The sequence below is a fragment of the Orycteropus afer genome, unplaced genomic scaffold (genome assembly GCF_000298275.1).
Source record: "Orycteropus afer afer isolate SDZICR_OR568_19922 unplaced genomic scaffold, OryAfe1.0 scaffold00054, whole genome shotgun sequence".
NCBI lineage: Eukaryota > Metazoa > Chordata > Mammalia > Tubulidentata > Orycteropodidae > Orycteropus > Orycteropus afer.
The window spans coordinates 14184811-14196053 of NW_006921641.1; the positions used below are offsets into that span (position 1 = coordinate 14184811).

General features: G+C 37.2%; 1 protein-coding gene across 1 annotated transcript in view; it reads right to left on the reverse strand.

Moving 5' to 3' along the window:
• The window catches only part of HADHB (hydroxyacyl-CoA dehydrogenase trifunctional multienzyme complex subunit beta), a 61108-nt gene that overhangs the window by 20044 nt on the left and 29821 nt on the right, over positions 1–11243 (reverse strand). The window contains exons 7-8 of the mRNA XM_007938883.2: positions 2985–3172; positions 2404–2584 (exon numbers count right to left, since the gene is read on the reverse strand). Of these exons, the coding sequence (XP_007937074.1) occupies positions 2404–2584; positions 2985–3172 (369 nt within the window). The remainder of the gene's footprint in view (positions 1–2403; positions 2585–2984; positions 3173–11243) is intronic.

The following is an 11243-nucleotide window of genomic DNA, read 5'->3' on the forward strand; positions in this document are numbered from 1 at the left end:
TCATACTTCGTACATTCCATGTTCTGATGATTAATGGATGTCTGAAGCTGTTTCTCTTCAATTTGAGTGGTGCCACATCAGCAAATGGAGGTCTCGAAAGCTTTACCTTGTCCATAGGAGTAAGGCTGGGCTGTTTTAGTATTTGCTAAATATTTGTGCTGGTCCTATTTTTTATTTTGATGTGATGGTTTATCATTTCTTTTTTGAGGTTACCCTATGATTTATAGTTTTCTTCCCAAGTTTAGAACAGTCCGTTCTATCTTGCAGTTGTCTTTACTTCCCTACCATGTATAAGTTCTGTAACGACAGTTTTTTCTGTCTTTTTGGTCTGCAGTTGTCCTCATTTGTCAATTGATGTTTCTGATTCCCTGTTTACAATCTTGTAGGCTATTTACTTTGGATACTTCCATAGCTGGGTTGGTTTCTGGGTTATATCATCATCTGGGTTAATGGTCAGTTATTGTTTGCTGTTGCTGCTTCTCTGTCCAAAGGTTGGTCTTGTTTCAACAAATTCCATTAATTTCTGCTTATCTGGAAATGTCCTAATTTCACCATATTTGAGGGACAATTTTGCTGGGCACATAATTCTTGGTTGGAAATTTTTCTCCTTCAGGATTTTATATATACCATCCCATTGTCTTCTCACTGGCAAGGTTTCTGCCCAAAAATCCAAGCTTAGTCTTATTGGTTGCCCCTTGTAGGTAACTTTTCATTTTTCCCACGCTGCTCTTACTATTCTTTGTCTTTGGTTTTGGTGAGTTTGACGATAATATGTCTTGGTGATTTTCTTTTGGGTTCTATCCTGTTTAGGATTCATTGGACGTCCTGAATGGATATATTCTCATCTTTAATCATATCAGGGAAGTTCTCCTCCAACAAATCTTGGACAATTTTCTCAGTGGTTTTATTTTTCCTGTTCTGGAATTCCAATGACACATAGGTTATTCCTTTTGATGGTATCCTACATGAACCTTTGGCTTTCTTCATTTTGTTTTGACCTTTTTTCTGATTGATCCCTTTTCAAAGAAGTATTCAGGTATTTGTCTTCAATCTCCCTAATTCTGTCTTCCATTGCATCAATTCTACTCCTTTGCCCTTTCAATGTTTTACCTGTTTCTGACAATTTAGTATTAATCTTCTAGATTTCTATCTGTAGATTTAGAATCATTTCTAATTTTTCATTTATTTTGTCATTTTGTTCTTGTATTTTCTTCCAAAATTCTTCTAGGGTTTTGTCTGTGTTTTCCTTAACCTGTCTCTCAATCCTTTGACAGTACCTAAATATAATTCTTTTGAATTCCTCCTCAGGGAGTTTCAATGGTGTGTCTTCCTGAGGGATGTGTTTTGGGTCTGTATCCTGGTTCCTTGTTTCTCCTGCTTTATCTTGTTTCTTTGTGTGGACTGTGATGCTCTGTTGTCTCCCAGGCATTGTGACATTTTTGTGTTTATATTGAATTGGTGACTGTATTTTGGAGTGACTTGCCCATGATTTTAATTTTCTTTGTATGTTATCTACACAAGCAGGGTACTGTGCTGTGCTCCTCTATTCACTAGTTGACAGTACTTATACACTCACCACTAGTCTCCTTTCCTGTTGTCAGCCTCTTGTATGTCCCTGCAGACCTTGGCAAACAGAGCCTATTCTTAGGGCCATGGAATCTGAATGAGAATGCTAGCACTTTAAAATCCAAAATGGTTGCCACTTGTAAAGATTCAAAATGGCTGCCCCCTCGGTCACTATAAATATCCAAAATGCTGCCACATGTAAACAATCAAAATGGCTGCACCCTCCAAACAGTGGAAGTCAACAGCTCAGGTTGTCTCCCACTTTGCTGTTTCCCTTCCTAGTCATAGGCCACCAGTGCCATCGTCCCTGCAGCCTTTGGTGACCAGGGCTATCAATTCTCAGGTCCCAACACCACTTGGAAATATTTAGGCTGTTGGTCCCGTCAGAGTAGCTGACAATTCGCAGCTCCAACCGTCTCTGTACTCACTTCTGTTTTCGTTTAGGTTTTTCCACTAGTTGGTGCCTAATCCACTTCTGCATAGTTCCTTTCAAAGCTCAGGGCTCCAGGATTATCTTCTGTATCTCTGTCAATTGGTTTTTCTTTTCTTTGTTGAAGAGGGTCTATGTCGCTTCTCTGCCTATTTCTCTATCTTACCGGAAGTCTACCTACATGGACACTCTTATAAAATCATCTCTCTTTAAAACATTTACCAATTACTACAAAATAAATTAAAACTTGAGTCTATGTTTAAGAATGAAGGCTAAATACTCTGGGACAGAAACAACACACTTACTGGAAAGGTATTTGAGTTTTTTTTCACTTTAGGAGCAATTCAGAACTCTCTAATAAGCACCATGAGGCATTTTCCTTTACAAAGATGAGCAAACCACTGTACCTGGTACTTTGAAGGGTACAACATCAGAAAGGAGTCCTTCATCCTGTGCCTTCTTGGCCAGACTGTGAGACCGCAACGCGTATTCATCCTGCTCCAGTCGAGAAACAGCAAAGGCAGCAGCCAGTCGGTCTGCAGAGTGGCCCATGGTCTCACTGGTGGAGAACTCAGCCACCGCAGGAAGCTAGGGAAGAGATATATGAGGACCAAGAACACAGTTAACAAGTGTTATATGACATCTAGAGTTGTTCTACTTTATCAGGAAAAATTAAAGCCTACTATTTGTTTACTATCTATCAATCAAGGCCAGAGAAACTCTTTTGTGTGTAGGACATCCATAAGGAGTTCAAATTTTCTGACCATGTCGCTATGAGTCAGAATTGATTCAATGGCAACAGGTTTGGTTTTGGTTTTTTAATTTTTTTTTCTCTTAATTTTGGCCAATTAATTAACCCGTCCTTGTACCTAACAGAATCTACAACTACTAGAACATAAAAGTTAAGCCCATACTGTCTCAATTCTAAAGCTCTGCAATGAGAAACTTTGGAAACACAAGTCTTTCTGTAAGAGTTTACAAGTCTTACCTCAGGTGCTAGGAAATTCAATCTGAATTTAGAGATCAATGACAGTCGTTGACCCATAGTCTTGGCCTTATTGAGATCAAGCATCATTTTCCTCATTTTCCTCGAATGACGAATAGGGATATCAGACATTAACTCTACACCACCTGCCACAACCACATCACACTGGCCAGAAGCAATCAAGCCAACACCTACAGGGCACAGGTTATACATACATTAACATCTTTTGCATAAAATAATGTCCCACTGATGATTTAAGTTTCTTGATTAAGTACTTGTACAACAGTTATTAGCATCGTACAACATCTTTAATTAAAACACACTCAACATACTAGAGAAAAATATGTTTCATTAAGGCCATCTGGATATCAACTCCTGGAACTACCCATTGGCCCTACTCTCAAAGAAATCACATTCTAAACCAGAACAGTTCATATATTTTACACACCCCCAATTTAGTTTTTGGAAAGATTTTTTTTTCCTATAAGGGGAATTTTAATTTCTAGTTTAATTGTTTTAAAAAACTGTGGTTTGAGTGAGAGCAAATTAGTTTTCCATTCAACAATTTATACACATTTTATTCCACACCACTAGTTGCAATTCTCTAATTTTTATTTACTGACACATGTCAGAGAAGTTCTAGCTTTTGAAATGTAAAGCAACCCCCCCTTCCTTTTTATGCATATTAGCAAGTCTTCTGTTGCTCTAACCAGGAGTTGGTCACACGGTGTATAGTGTGGAGAATGCTCCCAGTCACAGCCTTTGGGATGATTCCTTGATGCCCATAAGGTAGGCTGTCCAAACCAGACTTGATATTACTAAAAGAGCACGTGATTACTAAGTCTTTCAGGTTTCCTCTCTTTTCACATTAAGGGTAGATGCTACAAAATGTCTCACAATTTTGCTAAAATTTGTTAATGGAATTTGCAGCTAATTATAAAAATGCTGAGGACAAGAAGTAGATGGTACCCAGATACCACTCCCAACCCTTTGAAAGGGACCAAAATTGGAGATTTGGGATAGAGTGGGAGAAAAATGTGGAATAAAACTCAAAATCATGAAAAAGACCAGGCTTACCAGTCTAATAGAGACTAGTGAAACCACCAAGAGACTATGGCCCCTACTCAACCTTTGGGCCTGGAGATGAACTCACACCATGGCTTAACTTTCAGCCAAACAAGAGACAGGGTTACAAGGGGAACAATTATACCAGGGAAGTATACTCCTGAACAATCAATCATGGGAGATCAGAAAGGCAGCATTTGTACAGCATTTACTCAGAAGGCAGGAATGCATAGGAGAGGAGGACACAGAAAGGAAGTGGGAAGAGAGCTGTTACATTGTGGGGATTACAATCAGTGTCACAAAGCAAAATATGTCACAAAACAATATGAACTGTATAGAAAATGACTTTGCTTTGTAAACTTTTACCCAAATCACAATAAAAAGTTAAAAAAAAAAAAAAAAGCAAAAAAAAAAACAAGGCTATCAGGAGAAAGTGAAGGAAAGAGTTGTATTGCCTAAAGCAGTGATCTAGAACTATGGAAATGTGTGTGTGTGTGGGGGGGGGGCATACCATACCAGAATTACATAGGGAACATAGGGAGCAGGTGTTACACTAGTTATACCTCAAATTTCAAAGTATCTTTCCAGAGACATACTCTTCCAGTTGATAATCCCTGATGTAATCAGCTATATCACTGGTACAGAAACTGCATTTGTGATTGTGCTCCTTGGGTATAGAGTATTTATAACTATCCATAAAAGCCAAAATTCAGGACTTCTGATAAGATGGCGGAATAGGCAACCAAGCTACACAGACCCTCTTCAACAAGGAAAAGAGAAACCAATTGACACGGACACAGAAGATAATCCTGGAGCCCTGAGCTTTGAAAGGAAGGATACAGAAATGGATTAAACACTAACTAGTAGAAGAACCTGAATGAAAACAATTCCAGGGACCTAAGAATAGGCTCTGCTTGCCAAGGGCAGCATGGACATACAGGCCACTGACAAATGGAAAGGAGACAGCTGGTGAGTGCATAAGTGCTCCCAGCTAGCCAACACAGGAGCACAGTATCCTGCTTACCCAGATACATCCAAGGGAAAAAAAAAAAAAGAAAGAACAAAAATCTTGGACGAATCATTCCAACATACAATCACCAATTAAATATAAACACAAAAATGTCACAATGTCTCAGAGACAACAGACTATCACAGTCCACACAAAGAAGCAAGATAAATCAGGAGAAACAAGGTACCAGGATACAGACTCAGAACACATCCCTGAGGAAGAAGCAGTATTGGAAATCCCTGATAAAGAATTCAAAAGAATTATAATTAGGTACTGTCAATGGATTGAGAGAGAGATCAAGGAAGATACAGAGAAAACCCCTAAAACAATTTCCGAATACAATACAAAAACAAAATGACAGACTAAATAAAAAATTAGAAATGATACAGAATATTAATACTAAATTCTCAGAAACACATGACACACTGAATGGGCAAAGAGTAGAACTGAATCAATGGAAGACAAAATTAGTGAGAATGAAGACAAATACTTCAATACTTCTTTGGGAAGGGATCAGTCAGAAAAAAGATCAAAACAAAATGAAGAAAGCCTAAGGTTCACATGGAATACCATCAAAAGGAATAACCTATGTGTAATTGGAATTCCAGACCAAGAAGAGACCAACTAAACCACAGAGAAAACTGTGAAGATTTCTTGGAAGAAAATTTCCCTGATATGATGAAAGATGAGAATCTATCCATTTAAGAAGTCCAACGAACAGGATAAACCCCCCAAAAAATCACCAAGACATATCATAATCAAATTCATCAAAACCAAAGACAAAGAAAGAATCCTGAAAGCAGCATGGGAAAAATGAAAGTTTACCTACAAAGGGCAACCAATAACACTAAACTCTGATTTCTTGGCAGAAACCTTACAGGCAAGAAGGTAATGGGATGGTATATATAAAACCCTAAAAGAAAAAAATTTCCAACTCAGAATAATGTACCCAACAAAGTTGTCCCTCAGATATGATGGTGAAATTAGAACATTTCCAGATAAGTAGAAATTAAAGGAATTTGTTAAAACCAGACCAACCTTACAAGACATGCTAAAGAGAGTCCTTTGGACAGAGAATCAACAACAGCAAACAACAACCAACCATTAATATCATGATGACATAACCCAGAAGCTAACCCAGTTATTGAAGAATCCAAAGTAAACAGGCCTACAAGACTGTAAACAGAGAACCAGGGACACCAATTGGCAAATGAGGACAACTACAAACCAAAAAGACAAGAAAAACTGTATAGTTACAGAACTTCTAAACAGTGAGGAAGTCAAAACAATTGTAAGCTAGAAGGGACTGTTCTAAACTTGGGAAGAAAATTATAAATCACAGGGTAATCTCAAAGAAAAATGATAAACCTTTACATCAAAATAAAAAAGAAGACAAGCACACATATTTAGCAAATACTAAAACAGTAGCAACAAAGGAAGTGACAACACAATTCATAAACAAAACTAGCTCAGCACAGAAAATTATATGGTACAAAAAAATCACCATGAAAAACATGTAATAAAATAACAGCAACAAATTCATACTTGTCCAAAATTACACTGACTGTCAATGGATTAAATGCAACTCAAGAGACAGAGAGTTGCAAACTGGATAAGAAATTATAACCAATCAATATGTTGTCTACAAGAGACACACCTTAGAAAGAAATACACAAATAGACTAAAAATCAAAGGTTTGGAAAAAGATATGTCAAGCAAATGGCAATTATAAAAGAGCAGGAGTGACAGTGTTAATTTCTGATAAAATTGACTTTAAGACAAAAAACACCATAAGAGACAAGGAAGGCCATTATATAATGATTAAAGGACCAATTGAACAAGAGGACATAATCATAACAAATAACTATACACTCAACGAAAAGAGCCTCAAAACACATAAACTAGACTAACAACACTGAAAAGACAAATAGATGACTTCACAGTCATAGAAGGAGACTGTAATACACCACTTTCAATCAAAATTAGAACAACTGGAAAGAAACTCAATCAAGATGCAGAAGAACTAAACAATACAATCCACCAACTTGACCTTACAGACATCGACAGAGCACTTCACCCAACAGCAGCACAATATACATTCTTCTCCAGTGCACATGGAACATTCTCCAGGATAGATCATATGTTAGGCCACAAAAGAAGCCTTACTAAATTTAAAAACATTGAAATACTGCAAAGCATCTTCTCAGATCACAATGCTATAAAATTAGAAATCAACAATAGGAAGATCAACAGAAAAAGAACAAACACATGGAAACCAAGTAACACTCTCCTTGAAAATGACTGGGTAATACAAGAAATAAAAAAGGAAATTAAAAAATTCCTTGAATCAAACGAGAATGAAAACACAACATACCAAAATCTTTGGAACACAGCAAAAGCAGTGATGAAAGACCAATTTATAGCAATAAATGCACACATCAAAAAAGAAGAGCCAAAATCAATACCTTAAGACAACATCTCCAACAACTAGGGAAAAAGCAGCAAAAAAAAAAAAAAACACCTACAGTCATCAGAACAAAAGAAATAATAACAATTTGTGCAGAAATGAATAAGACAGAAAATAGAAGGGCAATAGAAAAAAATCAACAAGACTAGAAGCTGGTTTTGTGAAAAGATTGGTAAAAATGAAAAACCACTGGCATATTTAACAAAGGAAAAGAGGGAAAGAATGCAAATAGCATGAATAAGAAACAAATGGGGCGACATCTCAACAGAACCAACAGAACTTAAAAGAATAATATCAGGATACTATGAAGAACTATACTCCAACAAATTTGGAAATCTAGAAGAAAGGGACAGATTTCTAGAAACATACTACTTACTTAAACTAACACAGACTGAGGTGGAAAATTTGAACAAACCCTAACAAAAGAAGAAATTGAAGAGGTCATAAAAAAATTACCAACATAAAAAGCCCTGGCCTAGATGGTTTCACTCAAGAATTCTACTGAACATTCAGAGAAGAACTGACACCAACGCTACTCAAACTGTTCCAGAACATAGAAAAGGATGGAATCCTCCCAAATTCACTTTTATGAGGCAAGCATAACCTTGATACCAAAACCAGGCAAAGACATCACTAAAAAGGAAAACTACAGACCAATAACCCTCATGTATATAGATGCAAAAATCTTCAACAAAACCCTAGCCCAAGAGACTCCAACAACATATCCAAAAAAAAAAAAAAAAAAAGGATTATGACCAAGTGGGGTTCATATAAGTAAGCAAGGACGGTTCAAGATCAGAAAAACAATCAATGTCCTCCACCACATAAATAAAACAAAGGAAAAGAAACACATTAGGGCCAACACCCATTCCTGATAAAAACTCTCAGCAAAACAGGAATAGAAGGGAAAGTTCTCAACATAATAAAGGGCATACATGCAAAGCCAACAGCTATCATTATTCTCAATGGAGAGAGACTGAAAACATCTCCCTTGCGAACAGGAGTCAGACAAGGATGCCCTCAATTACCACTTCTACTCAACATTGTATTGGAAGTCCTAGCCAGGGCAATAAGGCAAGGAAGGGAAATCAAACACATCCAAATTGGCAAGGAAGTCAAACCATCCCTATTTGCTGATGATATCATGCTATATATAGAAAACCCAAGAGACTCAGCAAAAACATTACTGAAACTAATAGACATTTAGCACAGTGGCAATATACAGGATCAACATACAAAAATCAGTTGGATTCCCCTACACCAGCAAAGAGATTGCTGAAAAGGAAATAAGGAAATCCAATACCATTTACAATAGCTACCAAAACATAAAATGCTTGGGAATAAATCTCACTGGAGACACAAACAATACACCAAACCCACTCTCATCAAGGCGATTCTGACTCATAGGGACCCCTGTTGGGTTTCTGAGGGGGTAAATCTTTACAGAACTAGATTGCCCAGTCTTGCTTCCAGGGACACAAAAGATCTGTACAAAGAAAACTACAAAACACTACTTCAAGAAACCATAGGAGATCTACATAAATAGAATAATATACCATGCTCGTGGACAGGATGATTGAACGTTGTGAAAATGTCAATAGTACCCAAAGCAATCTATACATCCAATGCAATTCCAATCCAGGTTCCATTAGCATTCTTTAAGCATATGGAAAATCCAATCACTAATTTTATATGGAAAGGTAAGGGACCTCAGATAAGCAAAGCACTATTGAAGAAGAATAAAAAAGTAGGAGGTCTCACATTCCCAGATCTCAAAACCTACTATACAGCCATAGGAGTCAAAACAGCCTGGTATTGATATTAATGACAGACACATAGACCAAGGCAACAGACCTGAGAACCCAGAAACAGATCCGTCCACCTATGGTCAGCTGATTTTTTTTTTCTAGTCTACACAGACCTTTTATTAAGTCTTTTTCTTTTATTTTTAAATGCATTTTACTGAAATGTAATTCATGTACAGTGAAATACACAAAACTAAAGTGACATGGGTCAGTGCTTTTTTTTTTTTTAGCAAAGTTCCCTCCACTCCCTTCCCACCCCTGGCAACTAACAAAGAAAGTTTCCCTCCATATAAACCTTTCCTTGACCCTCCACAACAATGAACTAATACTATATTTGTCCTTCTGTGATTGACTTCTTTCACTCAGCATAATGTCCTCCAAGTTCATCTATATTATGTGGTGTTTTGCAGACTCTACATTTTTCTTTAGTGCTGCATAGCATTCCATTATGTATATGTACCATAGTGTGGTCATCCACTCTTCTGCTGATGGGCACGTAGGTTGTTTCCATCTTTTTGCTATTGTAAATAGTGCTGCGATGAACATGAGTGTGCATGTATCTCTTCCTGTCCTGGCTCTCACCTCTCTAGGATATATACCTTGTAATGGGATTGCTGGGTCAAATGGTATCTCCAATTCCAGCTTTCTAAGGAATCACCATATTACTTTCCACAGTGGCTGTATCCCTTCACAGTCCCACCAGCAGTGTATGAGAGTCTCAATCTCTCTACATCCCCGCCAGCATTTGTTATTTTCTATCTTGTTGACCTTGCCATTAGTGCTGGGGTGAGTCATTATCTCATTGCTGTTTTAATTTGCATCTCTCTGATGGCCAATGATTGTGAGCGTCTCTTCATGTATACCTGGCCACCTGAATATCCTCCTTGGTGAAGTGTCTATTCATGTCTTCTGCCCTTTTTTCAATTGGATTGTTAATTCCTTTGGTGTTGAGGCACTGGAGTTTTCTATAAATCTTGGAGATAAGTCCCTTGCCAGATATGTAATTATTGGCAAATATGAATTTGTTGCTGTCATTTTTGTTATGTGCTTTTTCGTGGTGTCGATTTCTTTGTTCCATATAATTTTCTATGCTGAGCTCATTTTGTTTATGAATTGTGTTATCACTTCCTTTGTTGCTATTGTTTTAGTATTTTTTAATATTTATGCTGGTCCTCTTTTTTATTTTGATGTGAAGGTTTATCATTTTTCTTTCAGGTAACTCTGTGATTTATAGTTTTCTTCCCAAGTTTAAAACAGTCTGTTCTATCTTATAGTCGTCTTGACTTTCCTACCATCTAGAAGTTCTGTAACAACAGTTTTTTCCCTCTTTTTGGTTTGTAGTTGTCCTCATTTGCCAATTGATGTCTCTAGTTCCCTATTTACAATTTTGTAGGCTTATTTACTTTGGATACTTCCATAGCTGGGTTGGTTTCTGGGTTATATCATCATGTGTGTTAATGGCAGTTGTTGTTGGCTGTTGTTGCTTCTCTGTCCAAAGGGCTCCCTTTAGCATCTCTTGTAATGCTGGTCTGGTTTTAACAAATTCCCTTAATTTCTGCTTATCTGGAAATGCTTATCTGATGCTTATCACCATCATATTTGAGGGACAATTTTGCTGGGTACATAAGTCTTAGTTGTAAATTTTTCTCTTTCAGGGTTTTATATATACCATCCCATTGTCTTCTTGCCAGCATGGTTTCTGCCGAGAAATCCGAGCTTAGTCTTATTGGTTGCCCCTCGTAGGTAACTTTCTGTTTTTCCCATGCTGCTCTCATGATCCTTTCTTTGCCTTTGGTGAGTTTGATGATGATTATGTCTTGGTGATTTTCTTTTGGGATCTATCCTGTTTGGGGTTCATTGGACTTCCTGAATGGATATATTCTCATCTTTCATCATACCAGGAAAATTCTCTTCCA